The sequence below is a fragment of the Malaclemys terrapin genome, chromosome 21 (genome assembly GCF_027887155.1).
Source record: "Malaclemys terrapin pileata isolate rMalTer1 chromosome 21, rMalTer1.hap1, whole genome shotgun sequence".
NCBI classification, from domain to species: Eukaryota; Metazoa; Chordata; order Testudines; family Emydidae; genus Malaclemys; species Malaclemys terrapin.
The window spans coordinates 6161930-6181158 of record NC_071525.1 but is presented as its reverse complement, the minus strand read 5'-3'; the positions used below and the strand labels follow the sequence as shown (position 1 = coordinate 6181158).

Below are 19229 nucleotides of genomic sequence, written 5' to 3'. Positions count from 1 at the left end.
ATCCATAGCAAAAATCCCAGTGATTTCAAGAGGAGCAGGATTGGGCCCCAAATCACTTTCCCTGCTCGATCCAGCCCCTTCCCTGAATTTTCACTGCTGCTGGTGCAAGAGCCTTCTCCTCCGCAGCTCCTGCCATATGGAGCATTCTCCCTGCATTGCTGTACGTCAGCATCTCAGTGACCATTACGCAGACCTTACTCAGGGCCCATCCACATGGTGAGTTAGTGCACAGAAAGCCAGGACGTGAATCTACAGCGCGCCACTTTGCTGCGCACTAACTCACCATGTGGACACTGCTACTGTGCAGTGAAAGTCCTGGAGTGATGGTAAGTGACCACACAGTGCGTTAGTGCATGGCCCTGTACATTCACACTCTGGCTTGCTGCACACTAACTCACCATGTAGCTGCTGTGGGGAGGGTTGCACTGAGGAGCTTCTTCGTAGTGGGTGGGGGCTTCAGGATAGCACTGTGTTGTTTGTGCAACAGACAGAAGCACCATCAACTAACAATCTCCAAAAGTAGCAATTGCTTGCTCTTACCTAGAGGCCACAACCAACATCAGGGCCCCGTTGTGGTAGGTGCTGCACAGTCACATAACAAGAGACATCCCTGCCGCAAAGAGCTTGAAATCTAAATAGGCAAATGAAGCCTTATCCCCTTTTTACTGATGGGGAATTGAGAAATGACGTGACTCCCCCGAAGTCACACAGAGAGATGCTCTTGGCAGAGCCAGAAACAGAACCCAAATATTCTGAGTTCCAGCCCAGCATTGTAACCCCACATGACCATCCGGCTTATCAATTACATTCTCAAATTCTCCCTTCGGGCTGAAATTTTCCATGCTTGATCTCAACCTAGAGGCTATACACTGGAGCAAAATCCACAGAGCAATTAATGAGTTAGTGAAACAGTGGAATTTGGGGGCGGGGGGAGGAGAGGGGGTTAATTTTTTTAAAATGTATTTGCTGAACTAAAATGGATAAATACTAACACGGCTACCACTCTGAAATATTCAAGTAACCCCTCTGCCTAGAACCTACAGTCATGGGGCAAGAGATCAGGTCTTTGCTGAACATGTGCTAGGATGTAAAATTCACTACCATTTTGCATCTGTCTGTGTCTTCCTCACAACTCCTAGACATCATTATTCCCTTATCACACCCAAAGAAAACCCCTCATTTACTCATTTCTACTGTTTCAGCAAGTGGTTTTTTCAGAAATGCAGTCTCTGCACCAACCCCAACCATTCAAAAATCATGAATCAGCCCCCCCCCCCCCGCAAACTGTGAAATTGGCTTAAAAATAAGCATTACTTTTTAAATGATCTTTTAAATTAATACTTTTGGGTCTTTCCCTTTGCTTTGGTGGTTTCTGAACTTTTAGGCTACCGTTGGGATCATATTTTCCAGCATTTCTCTAGAACCATAAAGGCTAGAAACTTTCTGGTTTGTTTGTTTGATTTTTAATGAAAGCTGAGATACTCACCTAGTCACGCAAAAAGAACAGGAGTACTTGTGGCACCTTAGAGACTAAACAAATTTATTAGAGCATAAGCTTTCGTGGACTACAGCCCCCTTCTTCGGATGCACATAGATCACATGCTTCCAGAAGCTGGGGCTTTGAGAACACCAAATATCATGAGACTTGTAATAAAATCTCAAATTAGCAACAAATACTTTTTGGCCTTGAGCGAGGGAGCTGATCTAACAAGCAGCTTGTAAAGGCCAGGGGAAGTATTTCTGTCGGCAGGGTGGGAGAACGCTACTCCTGGCAATTGCTGCCCTTGGATGTTCTTGGGGTGTGAGGGGGTGTGTGCATTATACGGGAAAGTTTTTTGCACACCCAGACTTTAAGGCCAGAAGGGACCATCATGATCATCTAGTCTGCCCTCCTGCGCATGGCAGGCCACAGCGCCTCACCCACCCACCCCTGTAATAGCCCTCTAGCCTGGGGCTGAGTGCCTGGGGGGCACTGGACAGCGTTGTGGTGGGGGCTGCAGGGGGTTGTGTCGGGGAGGCTGCCAGGCAGGCGATGCATTGCACGGGGGAGGGTTGGCACGTGGCGAGGGGTGCAGGGTGATTGCACAGGGGAAGGGCCGCACGAGGTGGTGCACGGGGCGGGGGCAGGCGTGGCGGCTGCTGTCGCGCGCCAGGGGCGCGAGCGCGCCCCCTGCCCATCAAGCCCACACCCGCCTCCACGGGCCGCGCAGGCGCAGTGCGGGGGGAGTGGCGGCGCAGCGCTGTGATTGGCCCCGGGCCGGGGGTGGGCGGTGCCTGAGTGTCCCGTGTCCCCGGGAAAGACGTCCGGGCGGAAACCCGGGGGGCGGAGGGTTCGGAGCGGCGCACACCCCCCTCCCCCAGACGGGAGCGAGCGAGGCGAGCGGCGAGCAGGCGGCGGCGGCGCAGCGAGAGGGTCCCGGAGCGGCCTCCGCCAGACACCCGCCCCCGGGCGGGGACCCCTCAGCGCCGGCCGGCCGGGGACCCCGAGCGCGGGGATGGAGCTGGAGCTGCCCACGGGTAACTTACCCCGTCCGGGTCCCCTGCCGCCCCCCTTCGGTCCCCCCTGCCGAGCCCCCCCCATGGCTCCTCCCGGCCCCCCCCCGCCGAGCCCCCCCAATGGCTCCTCCCGGCCCCCCCCTCCGGGTCCCCCCCCGCCGAGCCCCCCCAATGGCTCCTCCCGCCCCCCCCCTCCGGGTCCCCCCCCCGCCGAGCCCCCCCAATGGCTCCTCCCGGCCCCCCCCGCCGAGCCCCCCCAATGGCTCCTCCCGGCCCCCCCCCCGCCGAGCCCCCCCCGCCGAGCCCCCCCAATGGCTCCTCCCGGCCCCCCCCCGCCGAGCCCCCCCATGGCTCCTCCCGGCCCCCCCCGCCGAGCCCCCCCCATGGCTCCTCCCGGCCCCCCCCGCCGAGCCCCCCCCCAATGTTCCCTCCGGGTCCCCCCCTGCCGCCCCCCCCAATGGCTTCTCCCGGCCCCCCCCAATGGCTCCTCCCGGCCCCCCCCGCCGAGCCCCCCCAATGGCTCCTCCCGGCCCCCCCCGCCGAGCCCCCCCCAATGTTCCCTCCGGGTCCCCCCCTGCCGCCCCCCCCAATGGCTTCTCCCGGCCCCCCCCATGGCTCCTCCCGGCCCCCCCCGCCGAGCCCCCCCCAATGTTCCCTCCGGGTCCCCCCCTGCCGCCCCCCCCAATGGCTTCTCCCGGCCCCCCCCATGGCTCCTCCCGGCCCCCCCCGCCGAGCCCCCCCAATGGCTCCTCCTGGCCCCCCCCGCCGAGCCCCCCCTCAATGGCTTCTCCCGGTTCCCCCTCGAACTCTCTCTCCGAGATCTATGTATAACCCCCCCCATCAACCCCTCCCAGGTCTCTGACTCAGCCCCTCCCTAACCTCTCCCCGTTCTCGCCCTTAACTCTGCCCCCACGACCCCCTGCCTCGTCTCCCCGCTCCCCTCCCATAGCCCTTTTCCCCAACCCCTGGCCTCAGCCCCTTCCTGGAGTCCCTACTCACGGGTCTTCCCCCTCATCCCAGGACCCCCAGACCTGGCCCCCTCCTTCCCAACAGCACTCCCCCACTGCTCCCTTTAACTCCCTTCCCTGCCCCTGCGGCCTTATTCCCCGATATGCCACCTTAGGGTGACCAAACAGCAAGTGTGGAAAACCGGGATGGGGGTGGGGGGTAATAGGCGCCTATAGAAGAAAATGCCCCAAATATTGGGACTGTCCCTATAAAATAGAGACATCTGGTCACCCTATCCCCCCATCACTCCCAGCTGTTCCCCACGGTGCCCACAAGCGGGCCAGCTGGCTACGCAGTACTATTGCTCGCCCTCACTCACTTCGCTCCAACTCTCCCTTTCCTCCTCGCACCTCTCACTACAGCTTCCTCCCTCTTTCCTCCTTTGCTTCAGCACCAGGCAGGGGCCAACTCTCCCTCACCTCCGCCCCCTTTCTGGCTGATGATTTTCCCCTTCTCGAGTTTTGTTTTTCTGTGTTATCTCCTTGACTCTTATTATTTTTCATTACGCTTAAGGGTGACTTTGCTGGACAAACAGCTGCAGGCAGTGTTTGCTTTGTGGACTCTCTCTCCTGTGATAAGCAGTTAGGGACCCATGTGTCTGAAGCCTCAATGCAAGGTTTAATTTGTTTAATTGGTCTCACTAAACTTTCTCTCTTAGGCTAGTCAGCTCTGATAAATGAGGTTGAAATTGGGTAACATCTTCCTTAGGCTACACTGGTCACAATGTCATTAGCTTTGAAACAGCTTTATCTTAAGTGCTGTTGTTGTGTCCTCAGAGGGTTGTTTTGGTTTTCTAATACAGTGTCCTTTCAGTCTTGATATGAAAGGGTGATGAGCTGCCCTCTTGAGTGTTTTTTTTTTTTTTAAGAATGCTATACAAGTGCTAAGTTAGTATTAGTATTTGGTGAAGCTCTGTGTGTGTGTAACACAAACCTGTTAACTTGAAGTTGCAATGCAAACAGAAACTTTAGGAGATGCTGATGACTAAGGCTGATTTCCTGTGTCTGTAATTCATAGGTTAACTGTGGATAGGGGTGGACATAGGGCTAGGAATCCCCATTATCTGTTTACTACTCTTGTGTATTTTTAGACTGGCTACCCTCAGTGGCTCACAGCAGTTAAAGATGGAAAAGCTATATTATACCATCAAGTCCAACCCTGTCTTCTGCACCTTATCATGCATCCACAAGGCTATAGGTGAATGATCATGCATTCACCTATATCTGCATCATTGGTTCTTCTCTTGAATTCAAAAGAAAAATGGGTGTTTACTCCCAGTGTTTACTCACGATGTAAAGTGTCTTTTACTTTCAGTTCTATTTATCTCTTGATCTTTTGACTAATTCCAATGTAGTAAAGAGTTTGTCACATGCGCTCAACTGGGGACTTTGCACTGCCCTGGCAGGGGGATGAACTTCATCAAAGTTTCTAACTCTTATGATGCATCAGTAATTATTGGCACCTTCAGTATACTAGGGCTTTCATGAACAAAGATGCAGGTGAGGTTCCTGTCCTGAGAATTTTAATGATGACTCCAGGGTTATGTTACCTATGTTAAGGCCTGAAGTTGAAAAGAAGTATGCAGTTGAACATCTTTATTTTTCGTAAAGATATATTAGATGACCTGGATAAAGTGGGAGCAAACTTCTAGCAAATTTAATTAATGGGTTTCCTCCCAAATACTACCCAAGAGAACCTTTCAAAAAAAATCAAGCCTTCAGGTTTGCACTCTGCAAAATAGTTCCTAATTGGGGCATGCTCTGAAATAGCCCAAGATTCTACTATAATATTTTGTCCTGTCAGAAATGCTAGTGCATATGTTAATCCTAATGGAAGTCAATAGCTGCATAAATGGCTGTGTCTGAACTCTTGCTGCTCAGTCAGTGATTTCTAACTTGGTCTTGACTAGGACCCTGGTCTTGCAAAGAGCTCCACTTAGCCAGACTCCTGGTGAAGCCATTGGGGCTCTGTGCAGGCAGAGGGCTCTGTCTACCTGTGCCAAGCTTATTGCAGGATCAGGGCCAAAGTAGTTTAATAAAGAGCACTAAGGAGCTGACCTGGAGTGGTGCTGAACAATCTCAGTTCCCACGGTGGTCAGTGGAAGTTGGGGCACCTTGCAGGTTTAGATTCTGGGACAGAATAATCAACTTTTATTTTCTGCAGATGGCAGCCAAGTCAAACAAGATGTCATTTTGTTTTATGGTCCTATAGAAACGAAATAATACGTTTTTGCACAATTATATTAATATTAAGGAAAAGATCGAGTGGGGATAAAGCCACTATGAGAAGTCCAAAAGCGTTGTTCGTTTCTCATTTGTCATGAATAATAAATACTACTTTTGAGTGACAGTGGCACCCACAGGGTGCGATGGTTCACCGTTGTGCTAGGCACCCATTGCACTTCTAGATCCTGCCCCAAGGAGCTCATAGCTAAGATAAAATGCAGGTGGGTGAGTGAGGATAAGGGCAGCAGTGACAGGAAGTAGTGCAGAACTTTCAGGTTTGAAGGTTGCTTTTTAATAGTAAACAAGCGGGACAGTGATGTCACTGGTTCCTTCTGGCCACCTGCCTCCTCGTGAGGTTATTAAAATGTTTTCACTGGCAAGGGAGTAATAACAAATCATTTTAATCTGTTTAGGCTACTCTGATGTGGACCAAATAGGATTAATATTAACAAACTAGAAATCGACATGGCTTGCAAATGCCATCTTTGTATGTAAATACTACTTTCTGATATAAATCAGAATGGACTATGCTATCATCCTGCCTGGTCGCACTAAGGATTTCGTTTTATTAGAAGCCTATTGTCTGTCATGTGCCTGCTATTTTTAATGGTGCCAAATATGAGCTAGAGATGCATCCTGCTGATAAATGCTGGGAAGCAAGGCTTTATATTGCAGTGCAGCATGCGCTGTGTGCGTATGAGTATACAGGCTAGAAGAAATTCATTGCCTTGAAGTGAGCGTAGTGAGGCAATGACAGGCTTAAAAACAAGACCTGAGTTTACAAGTCTTAATCTGATGAGGAAAGGGAGTTTCTTGCCTTGATAATTAAAGGTTACCTCACTGCAGAACAGTAGATTCTGTGTGCTTTCACTGTGGGTGAGAGGGCTCATGACTCACCAACTTCATCTATTGAGCACCCCAGACAAACCCATGCTTAAGGGAAACAGTCCTTGCATTGATGTTCGATAGTGGGAGTCACTATGTAAGGAATGCAATAACGGGACAGGTATTCTGTATGCTTTCAGGAGGCAGTGTTGTCTAGTGATTACCCTAGAGACACAGGACGGCTGGGTTCTATCTGATGGCTGCCACTGAGTTGCTGTGACAATTTATGATCAGTTTACCTGTCTGTAAAATGGGAATAATACTTAAGCATTCCTGAGTGTTAAGGTGTAGGAGTGAAACCTTTCCTTTTGCTTTTGTTTGGTGATGAGCTCCTGTGTCCTAATAACCAAATGCTACCACAGGTTAGCAAGAATGGCAGTCTTTGCTCGGGAGATATCCGATGGTGAAAAAGGAGTGTGTTGCTAATGAAAAATAAGATGTACTGGCAAAGTAGTTGTGTGGCAGTTGGAACAGCTGCCACGTTTTGCATCTCCCTTTGTGGAATGCCAGATTGGAAGAATTTTTTTTAAAATGTCTTTCCATTTTTATGTACTAAAGAAGTCAACTTATACTGGGAGTGGGTGAATTCAGCTGGTAGTGTATTTAAATTGATATATTTTAAAGGTAAATCCAAGGAAGAAATCTGTTATGCATGCACATCTTTAAGGGCTTGTTCCCTCCCTTCCTGTCTTCTGGTTGATCCTGCCATGAAGTCATAGACTCTATTTACAGTTTCCCCATCATTGCCATAGCACCAGACTGTGGTGCTGCAAAAAACAGTATTATAACTTCATTGCAGGACGGAGCAACAGGAAACACTACACTGCGTGGTGGGGAGAGTTATACAAGCACAAGGAGTCAATTATAGAAATTAGGGTTGAGGACCTTTTAGGTCCCATCTAGCTCATCCCCTAATCAACACGGGATTGAGCCCCGTAATACGTTTTCTGATGCATTGTCGAGTCCTCTTGCTTTGGGAGACTGCTCCATAGTTTAATGAACTTCCAGATACTCAGAATTAACTTCCATTTGTTTAACTTCATCCTATTTATTTGTAATTCTATCCATCCTCCTAAACTGCTTTCCCACCAATGGATGCAATCCTAACTTTGTTGAAATAAATTGAGTCAGGATTTCACCATTTGTGTTTTATGCATGTGAAATTCCTCCAAACTTAATATAAGTGTTTGCAGGTATGAGTGGGTTATATTTAGCTCTGTAAACTTTCCTCCGGACTTGGTCTCTCCAGCGCCTTAATTTTTGTTACTCTTCTCCAGAGTTTGCTATCTTTCTGATGAGACCACTTAAAGTTCTGGGCATCCCAGTGCCAGAACCATATATAAAGCAATATCTAATCTTTGTTCCCTGACATGATGCTTTTGCAGTCTAAAATGGCATTGCTGTCTTTTTTGGTCAGTATTGCAAAAAGAGATGCTGAATATCAGGCAAATAAATCTCTTTGCCTAAATGTGTTTTTCCTCAAGTGTCACAGCTGTAAAAGTTCTTTAAACAGGTTGACCATAAGTTACTCTTTAATGTGTCCTGTAAGCTGTATGAAAACCGAAGAAATATCTATACCGTCCAGAAGTTTACTAAATCAAAGATAGTATATGTAAGAGTCAGTGCCTAATAGTGTAGTTAAATCTCTTACAGCCTTATTTTCAGAGGTGCTGAGTGCACTCAGCTCCTATGGGAGGTCAGTGAGAACCGAGATGGCTCAGTAGTTTTGAGAATCAGGTCACTAAGTATTTCCGGCCTAAACCCTGACTTTTATACAGGTGCAGTTTTCTCAAACTTTCTATCCGTGCAGATAGCCAATAAGAAAACTACTTGTGTTTGTTTATATTAGATAAGTGCCTCGTACTTGGCTGAAGTGGGGGAAAGATTCTAACTTGATTCATTAGGTATTATAATTTCTGTAATGTGACTGTGTGGCTAAGAAACAGTATTACGGTTGCATAGGGATCATTCACACATTGTTTGGCGCCTTTGAAGCTAACTGGCTCTGGCATTGTAAGAACACGTGTGAGTCTGTACTTACCCATGCTTAGAAATGTCATGAGAGCATACATTGCTTAAGCTGTTCTTGGAAGGGTAATGTTTTTAAAGAAGTTTTTTTCATGGTTTTACAGTGTTTTCTTTTTGTCAAGTTCTACCATAAAAAAGGCTTAATTGTGTAAAACTTCCATTTCACACACTCATTTCTGCATTGTCTTCTCATTGCCAGCACAGCCCTTCACCCTCATGAGGAGGCTAAATGCAACACTGTGAATGTTCCAGTATAGGGGTCCTTAGGACAAAACCTTACAGTCCAGAATTCTGTCTGCTTTGCATGGATATTAAAGATCCGATGGCAGTCTTCATGAGACTCCTGGTTTACTCTGGGTATCTCAGGCCAACCATTCCTCCTCCCTTAAGTTATGCAGCCTCCTGTAGGCTGCTGTTATGACTGGTTGCCATCCTTTCCTCTACAGATGTCTGCATTACATATGTACAGTATCTATATAGTTTGTGCAGAACTTTGGCAACCTATCTCAGTGCTGATGCTATAGAAATTATCCTAAAGGATGAATGGTGCTAAATAATACTGTTGAAAGTTAGATGGGCACAAGTATTGTTTGAAAATTAGTCACTGAACACACACAGTTCACTGCTTTTAGTATGAAACACTGTACTTTAATAATAATAATGCATATTAACATAATGTATATTATTTAAGATTCAGTCCTTGCTGCATTTTGGTCAGTTACTCTGTCTTGGCGGCGCTCTGAAACTGAAAACTAGAGTTTTTAATTTAACCTGAGAGAGAGAAACACTTTAGAACTAATATGTAAAATGAAGGGTGAAGTCAGTCATGCATTTACTGGATAGTGGTGAAGTGGGTAGGAGCTCAGTGTTACTCAGACAGCCTCCTTTCTGTCTAGAGACCTCTTTGCATTTCATACTTTGAGGTTTAACCTCTAGACTCTTTCAAACTCAATCGGGTTTGAAATGTCTTAAGCTCTCGGCCTTAATGTTGAAATTGGTTAGGTCATATTTTAATTCTAGCACAAAAATACAATTAATTAGGAAGATGCAACTTATAAAAAGTGTAGTTGCTGTTTTTTACAAAAGTTAAAACGTCCTTAATTTAGAAAGGAGACACACTTCTGTTTCAAAATGTTTTGAAACTACTTACTTTTAGCATTATTACTATCCTTGCTTAGCAGCTGGTTTTTGTAATGTGCATACAGCTTTTGGACCCAGGATATTCAGTTAAAAATGTCTTGCCTCCCGTGTCTGAAAACCCCACTTGGGGGGAGAATACAATTTGCTATCCTGCAGTAGCTCATCTCATTACAAAGGATCGTCATTCAAGTTGAAACTTAATACATTTTGGCTTTTTGGATGTCTCAGACTGGGACAGGTCTTCACTCGGGCTATCTCAACTGATGGGTTTTTGGCAGTGCGAGGAGAATAGGTATCCTTCCTCAAGGCTGCCCAATAACCAGGAATTATTTGTATGTTGTCTTTTATACAATGCTAAACATAGTCAGCACTTAGCAAATATAATAAAGGTGTTGGATCACATCAGGCTCATTGTGTTTGTCGTCTCTGCATTGTGTTACTAGTCTGGCTTTGGTGTGTGTTGGCTATTTTAGAGTACATTAGACACCTAACCAGCGTTGCATATGTCTGATCAGCAATGTGCTTGGGAAGGAAGAGAGGTGTCTAAAAGCTAACTGTGACAAAAGTTAGAAACCACCCTGAAAGACTTTGTGTTTTGGATCTCACGTATCTGGAACAAGGCCAATTGTGTAGTTTGCTTTGCGAATAGCTATTTTGATAAGGAGCAGGGTTTGGTCAGAACAGGTGTTGGACTGCTTAATGCACGGCAGTCTTTCCTGCCTACCCTAAGGATTTTATCATGAATATTCCATTCAAGCAGGTTTTCAGTGCAAGTCTAAGGAGGCCATATTTATAGGAGGAACAAAAAGAAAACGTACCACTTCACTTCAGGGTTTTTAGTGGGTTTCTGGGTTTGAGGTTTTGACAGTAAAGTTAAGATTTAGGTATGCCAGGGCATTGCAGCACATATGGGGTTTCACAATGCAAGACACAATACACCTCTTTGGGGTGATTCCTTCTGTGTAACCGTATTGTGATAAGGGAGGAAGAAAACATTGCACAGTGCTCGTATCCAGATGCATCCTTGCTCTTTAACTGATGAAATTGATTCCCGATGGCATGTTGTGTTGTCTCGTGTTCAGGGACTTCCTAATAGGGTTGTGGTATGGGTGACACAATCCTATTTCAGAATTTAAAAATGTTTGAATATTTTTTTTAAAAATGATGGGTGCTTTCAACTTGGTCAGCCTCCAAAGCTCTCCCAAATTGTAGGTCTTGTTCTTGTAGGTGTGTTTGTTATAGCTCACATTTATTTAATTTTTTTAAAAGTAGCATCTTCTGTCACGTGTCATTTGAGGATCTCCAAATACTTTGCAAACATTTAAGCGTCCCAGTACCCCTGTTTAAAATGCTCTCATCCATGTTTTATGGTTTGGGGGGGCTATTGAGCCCCAGAGGACAAACAGTGAATTCGTAACAGAAATGGGATTACAGCCCTGAAGTCCTGGCTCCCAGCCCCATGGTCTATCCACTAGTCTGTGCTTCCTCCCACACAAGAAGATCACACAGTAAAGCTGGGGAAGGGGTGTATATGTTTTAAGTTTCATGTTCCTAATGTATTTCTTTGGAGATATTTTTCTGGATTTACCTAAGATGTACAACACAGGGTTGCATTTAAGATCAATGTTAATGCTTAACTTTGGCAGTGGCCCTTATGAAATCATAAACTACTACTTTCCAGTAAAATTTAAAGTTTTAACAAAGCAGCTGTTCATCTCACTTCATTTTCTTTACGTTTTGAAGTGTATATTTGATCATGTGAAAACTCTCAAGTTCTCAATCCTGGAACTAGTGTATTGGGTGCAGGCACAAACAGTTCCTTTGATACGGTGGTTTTTACTTGTGTTCTGGTAAGATGCTTGGTAAAATTTGACACTTCGTTCATTATGCTCTGGAAGACACATGTGACTTTAAGAATGTATCTAATGTGCTTAACTTACAGTAAGTGAATAAACATACTTCATCAGTTAGTTTTATTCTTTCCCCTTTCTCTTTCCTTTGTCTATTCTCATGTTGAATGTGTGTATAATTTAGACTGAGATCTTTGGGGCAGGGACCATGACTCTAGTCTCTGTAAACTGCCATGCAAAATTATGGTTCCATATGTTTGTTTTTGATTGTAGCATGCTAATTAGATTAATACATTCTGATACTATCTTTGCTACATAAACAATTGCAAGGTACTACTTGTATCCACCATTATGGTAACAGTGGACACTGTACCATAAAAACAGGAGTACTTGTGGCACCTTAGAGACTAACAAATTTATTTGAGCATAAGCTTTTGTGGGCTACAGCCTACTTCATCAGATGGATAGAATGGAACATATAGTAAGAAGATATACACAGAACATACCAAGGTGGAAGTAGCCATACCAACTCGAAGAGGCTAGTTAGTTAAGATTAGCTATTATCAGCAGGAGAAAAAAACACTTTTGTGGTGATAATCAAGAAGGCCCATTTCAGACAGTTGACAAGGTGTAAGGATACTTAACATGGGGACATAGATTCAATCTGGGTGCCACAAGTACTCCTGTTCTTTTTGCGGCTACAGACTAACACGGCTGCTACTCTGAAACCAGTGAATACCATGTGTGCTTAACAGTGTAATTCTGTTGCGTAGCTTAATGGTTTGGAAAATAACTCCTTCTTTTTTCAGAAAGTTTGGCTGGTATGTGTCTCATAAATGATCAGAAAGGCAGATGCAACTCAGAAAGATACTGACAGATCAGCCTCGGTTTATATTTGGGGCTGTATTTGTATGAATGCTGTTCAATACTTTCTGAAAACCTGGCTCTAAACATTAGCGAATGGAATATGAGCTTCATATACAACACACTGATTAAAGGGTTACTTATATTTGTGAATAGTTTGTTTGGTTTGAAGGTAGGATTAAGGACAGCAAGTTCCTAATACAAACTATTAACAGCTTTTTCCTCTCATGGACCCCAAAGGATGGATGTTCAGGATTGCTTTTTTTTTTTCGTTTTGGGTTTTTTAAACTTGTCTATGGCCAGATCTTTATTAAAAACTTTTGCTAGTATAATTTTGATTAGGGGTGTGATATTTTTATGACATTTCTGTACTGGCAAAAGTCATAGTGTAGGTGCAGTATGCTGTCAAAACCCCTTTTTTTATATTGTCATAACCTGTGTCGACGTTCTACATTAGGAGGGTTTGCCAGTACAGCTTTGCTAATTTGTCTAGTATAGACATTACATCTACTATGCTACAGTTTTGCAGTAGTTCAGTCCTGTATGTAAGACTCAACCGTGTCTTGTTTTTTAACCATCCCGGGGCACTACAACATTTATAACCGTCTTTGCAACATGGTTAACTTTTGCTGGGGGGCTGCAAAAGTAGGTTGTTAACTTCTGTAAGTGTCTTGTGTGCTTAAGCTTTGCGTGAATAATCTAAAGATTTTGTACACTTAAATACTTCACCTTATCAATATAGCCTTGTTCATACTAAAAGTTGAAATACAATTCAACCCTATTTGGCAGTCCTGTGGGCTTGTCTCTTGCACTACCTACTTAGGAGTCCAGGGAGGAACCCTATGGTTACTACATACTGAATGCGGTCTGCTTTCTGAATCTGATTCATACAAATTGTTTTTCACCTCCTGTTCAGAGATTAGCAGCTACTAGGCCTGTCTGAGTTTTCCTGATAGGTTGGCCCAGTTCCTCCCTCAAATGGCTCCATCAGGGTATGGTTACAGCTAAAAGTGATGCCTCCTTTTCTGTGCATTTACATATCTATCGTTTCACTGCTAAGAAGAAGGCAATTAAACTTAGTAGTGATGAATATGGATGTTCTTAATGTGACTTAGTACTTATGGCATTCATTTTCTGTATTTCTGTGGGTGTGGTGGCCAAGCAAGGAGTATTATTCATGTAAGGTTTATTAGACATCAGAGCTACGTGTGGCTCATAGTGCACAGTGCAATCTTAATATTGTTTTCCCAATGCTTCTATGTAATAACATTTTGAGCCACAGTTTAATTTATGGCTGCTAACCCTATGTTTAAGTAGTGATCGTTTTGTTAAATATTGCACACTCAATTTGGGGTGAAGGGAAGGAAGGGGTAAAAATGCAAGAGAGAAACTTAAAGGTTACGCTTAGCTTTGAAGTTGCTAGCATTAGAGTTGTATCATAACTTCAATATCGTGGTATAGGTTTTGTGCCTAAAATGTTCCCCATATTAAAAAAAAAAAAAATCCTATATCGTGAAGTTAGAGAATGCACTAGTAATTAATTAAATTGGAATCATAGGCTCTAGAGATGGATTAGGACCCACTTAGTCTGCTTCTGCCTCACTATCCCTGGTGTACATTTACTAATGTTAAGTACATCTTCATTAAATTCCTCCATTCTACCTCATAGCCTAGACCATCTTATGACATAGTCTTTCTGACATTTGACACACCCAAGCCCTATTAAAAACAGGCTTCTGTAACTTGGCTGGGAACTGCACATACCCATCCCAATTTCAATGTATATATTTTTATTTTAAACAGCACAGGAAACATTTGAATGTACTTGAAGTTAGGATAGACATCTTCTTTGGCTGCTGTTCTTCAAGTAAAAGCACCTTTAAAAATAAAAGGCAAAGTCAGATAAACAACTTTAAATTCTTTGGAAAATGAAATATATTTCTTGGGCTGAAATCACAAAGATGCCCAATGAAGTGCTGGGTGTTGTATAAATAAGTCACCTGTGTGATCATGAGTGAATAGGAAATTGACACCAAGTACTGTAAACAAACAGGTGTGCACATACTATGATTTTCATAGTTACTTTAAGACAAAAATGCTTTCTTGGGCATTTTTAAGAGCCTGTTCCTGCAACACTTACCGGCATGAACAGTCTCTTTGACTTCCACGGGGCTGCTGGATTTGACCCAAAGGCTCAAAATCCTTTAGCATCCTTTAAGAATGTTCTTTCTTGAAACCTAAACCTTGAGAAACCTTAAACAAAACAATGTGTGCACTCAGTCTTTTCATGAGTAATTACTTAAAGTTGGGCAAAAATAAATACCAAACCTTCCCCCCCCTCCCACCCACCCCCCCCCGTTCAGTTTGCTAGTGTTGTGCCAGAACCAAGATTGGATGCTGTACTACTGGCTTTCATAAGATTGCCCAGTTTTCTGAAGGTCGACTTATTATAGAAGCCAAATTATTAAAATTCTTAAACAATTGTAATGCAAGAGGCTCTTATCAGTCGTGCTGAAAGGGCAGTTGCCAATTTGAGAATCTGTAATGTTTTGCTTTCATATTTGTGTACAACCGATATAGCATCTGGCACATTGATCTGATTCAATGCCAAATGCAAACCTGGGAACGGTTTTTAAAAACAAAGTTTGGTGTATAGCTTTTTTTTTTTTTTTTTTTATTTGACAAGTGGTATTGACAAGGCAAATGACTCCAGTATTGTAGGCTGTGGACATAAGGACTCTAATTGTTGGCAGAAAAGTTCTGTACTGTAACTCAATATAGTATTTTGCATAAACCTATATCAGGGCTTGATCTCTCCAGAGGCCCATAAGAGACCACAGAACTATTCTGATTTTTGCATTGTGTTTGTTAGAGACTTGGGTAAAATACCAGATATACTTCGCTTCTGACCAATAAAAATGGCTTGGATATAACTTTTTGTGTGTGTGTGTAAAGCTTTATAAATTATACATAGGGGTGACTTTACCCACTGCTCAAATGCAGCTATTTCTCGGGTGTTTTAACAGCAGACAACTTTGCATGGCGGTTCTCTCCGTTGGCATAGGAGTGTTCTCACCTAAGCACTGCACCTGTGCCGATGCAGCATTTTTCACATCCAAGCAGTGCAAGGTCAATGGAAGAATTCTTCCATCAACCTAGCTACGCCTCTTGGAAAGATGGATCACCTGTGTGTAGCAAAGTCGACAGAAGAATTCTTCCATTGACCTTGCAGTGTCTAGACCAGGGGGTAGGTCGGTATAGCTACATGTCTCAGAGGTGTGGATTTTTCACACCCCTGAGAGATGTAGCTTCACTGATGTAAATTCGCAATGTACAGCAGCCCTCACTCAGTTTGCTAATCTCTGCTTTGTGAGAGATCTGTCTTGAGCACAGCACATGGTGGTCCGCTACAAGCCAGTATCAGAGGAAAGTGCTGAACTTCTAATGTCTGATTAAAATATCATGCTCGCATCTAGGGGAAAAAAAATCAGCCATTTAAAATGTCACAAACTGAACTCCTAAAGGGAATCTTGATTTGACCACATGCCTCCAGAGATTAATCAGAGACCAGGCCTAATTCATTCACTTAGCATCACTGCCATCCTGTCTCTGTTTTATTTAGTGCACTGGAATTTATTTAAAAAATGATGTACGACTCTGGAGAAACTGGTTTCCTCAAAAGGAGGTTATTGGTGCCTGAATATCACTCTTGCAGTATGACAGTGTGTACAGAGTAGGACAAACCAAGTTAAACATCCAGTAACCAAAAATCCAATCATCTTCTATCCTTTACATCGAAATAAATAGCGTCGTTGTGTGGACAGTTGCAGGGTTAATTCGAATTAAAGCTGATAAATCCGAATTAAAGTCGTAGTGTAGACCAGGCCCAAGGAACGATCCATGAATCAGACTGAAATCCTCAACATGTAGTTCTGTGATATATAAGGATATGCCATGGCTGAAATACGTATGCGCAACTGGATAAGTACAAAATGTACTAATAGCCTTTATTCTACTCTTTTCCTCATTCTTGTTGACCCTGTGGTTATTATTACATTTTAGAAGTATTTCATTTTTTTTCTTTCAATCCCAATAATAATTCTTTTAACTCCATTTTGGGGCAGAATTCTTTAAACCTAATACACGAAGAGAGGATTATCTGGACACAATTCTATTCTTGAAAGTCCACTGGGATTTAAAAAGTTTTTAGTTAGAGGAGCAGAGAAAAGCAACTGAAACTGAACTGACACTTTGCACATGGTCTTTGGAGGTGCCGAACACTTATTAGGATTGGATTCCCCCACTGATTGACTAACTTAAACAACTGTAGATTTAAGTCTGGGTAAATATTCAAGTCTCAGCATGATACAATCAAGTCATAAACTGCTTAAACAGGATGTGATAAAAGTTGAGAAGACCCTCTGTAAAGGTGATTTGCTACTATAATTCAGTGTCAGCTGTAATAAGTTCAACCGTGTGTGTGTGTGCGCGCGCCTTTAAAAATATTCTTTCATATTTTGCACTAGAAGTTGAATATTGAATAAAACCAATTCCTGTGTGTACTAAGATAACAGGACTTCTGTTTTCCAAACTTTTTTCTTGAGTTTACGCTACTTTTGAAAAATGAATCATGGAATGTTGTTCAGAGATTTGACCAAGGTACTGAAATTGAGGCTTGTTCTTGGCTGTACCTCATGCTCTCACTGTGTGACAGTTCCCTTGTGTTCTCAGTTTCTCATCTGTAAAATAAGACAGCAAATACTTACCAACGTGTCATAACTGTGAAGTTAATTAGCCTTTTTATAGCTTAGTTAATGTCTGTAAAATGCTAAGTAGCCATCATGACATCACTATGAAGTGGGTATTTTTGTTCTATTAGGATAACTAACTGATGTCTGCAAAGCACATGGAGATCTGTGTAGGCAAAATGTGTGTGTGTGTGTGTGTGTGTATATATATATATATATATGTGTGTATTTATTTTTATTTTATGGGGGTCACCCATGCTGCATCATAGTTAAGGTTGAGCCATATGCATTCTCTGATTGTTTTGAGAATTGGTATGCCTCGCTGGGGCCTGGAATATGCCTGGAGCAAGTTTGGGGACACTTGGTCAAGGGGTTTCTCAAGATATAGCTACACCTAAAAATGATCTGGCTTTTAGAATTTTCAATTCTTTTAACATTTCTTGGGGCAGAGCTAGGAAAAACAGTTAACCTTTGACCCTCGTAAAACTCATATTGCTGGACTGCCCCTGGGCTCAGCTATTCAGTGGAATGAAGGACCCATTCAGAAATATGTCAAAGTATTGCTATACAAGAGCTTGAGCACCTCAGCTGACACTATTAAGCTGTAAGTGCAATTTTGACGAGGGTCAGCAGCCTATCAGCGTACCCACGATGCCATCTAACTTGGGAGAATTTGGTGGGTAGTACTGTCTGGGATAGGAAGCCTGGAACAGTGACATGGGGCGAGGCTGCCATACTGAAAATGAGATGAGGGAGGTACCCAAGAGTCCTTGACAGGATGAAACTGTGCTAGGAGGGGTTCGCTGAACTCTGCAGCACTGGGTACCACAGTCTGAGTCTGTGCAGGGAGGTAAGAACAGGGCTGTTTGGTGCCTGATGCAGGCATGTAGTGCTGAGATTGGGCTGGGGAGCTGAGAACAGGCATGCTCAGTGCATGCCACAGGCATGCAGTATTGAGGGGAGATGAGACTGTTGGACTTGTCTACCTGCACTGCGGTTCAAACCAGGGGTTTTCAACCTTTCTGAGGCCCCCGCAACATGCTATAAAATCTCCACTGCCCATGTGTGCCACAACAACTGGTTTTGTTTTTTTTGCATATAAAAGCCAAGACCAGCATTAGGGGGTAGCAAACAGGGCCATTACCCAGGGCCCCATGAAGCTAAGTTGCTCAGGCTTCAGCCCCATGTGGTGGGGCTTCGGCTTTCTACCCTGGGTCCCAGCAAGTCTAATGCAAGCCCTGCTTGGCAGAGACCCTGACACCTGCTCGTGGCCACCCAGGGGGCCCCAGGCTCCTGGTTGAGAACCACTGGTTTAGACTGCAGGGGTGCAAATTGTAGAGTGTGCCAAAATGTTGCACGCTCCGTGCAACACGTGGACTGTGTTAACCTTTAAAGATACCTTTAGTTTGCAGCAGCATGCACAAAGGGCTGCTGGAGTGCAACATTTTGGTGCACTCTGCGTTCACACCCCTGGAGTCCACAATGGGGTAGAGTGTAGACATAGTGGCTAAGTGGATGTTACAGGCACAGACCTCTGAATTCAGAAGGGGCTGGAGAACTCCCATTAAGATGAATGGTACAATTTACACGTCTTAGAGCTGTTGTTTCAGGCTATCTCCATGTTGCGCTTTCATTCTGCTGAGATCATCCCATTGATTTGATTGAGCCCCTTCAGACCTCTGAGTTTATTTAGGGGTGCAGTGGGGCATGTTACATGTATGTTTTGGGGTTTTCAGAGGTTTATGGTAAAGTTTAGTTATCCTTCGCCTTCCAGAAGGGCGCAAGACAGTGCTAAGCAACCTTATGCCTTATGTCTGAATATGAACAAGCAAAGTTATGAGAAGGCATAAAAAGCCATCCCTCCTGTGATGTAACCAGACTTTAGTAAGCTTAACAGCAGCTTTGGGGAGTAGAGACCAAACTGCGGCTGAACTGACTTACTGCCCGTTTGTAGTGAATAGGAAGAGTGATAAAACTAAGTCATA

The 19229-nt window shown here is 44.1% G+C and overlaps 1 protein-coding gene across 2 annotated transcripts in view; it reads left to right on the top strand.

The window, feature by feature from the left end:
* Positions 1-2378: 2378 nt before the first annotated feature.
* The window catches only part of OTUD7B (OTU deubiquitinase 7B), a 71566-nt gene continuing 54715 nt past the window's right edge, over positions 2379-19229 (top strand). For both annotated transcript variants that reach the window (XM_054011297.1, XM_054011296.1), the window contains exon 1: positions 2379-2517. In XM_054011297.1, the coding sequence (XP_053867272.1) occupies positions 2496-2517 (22 nt within the window). In that variant the 5' untranslated portion in view covers positions 2379-2495. The remainder of the gene's footprint in view (positions 2518-19229) is intronic.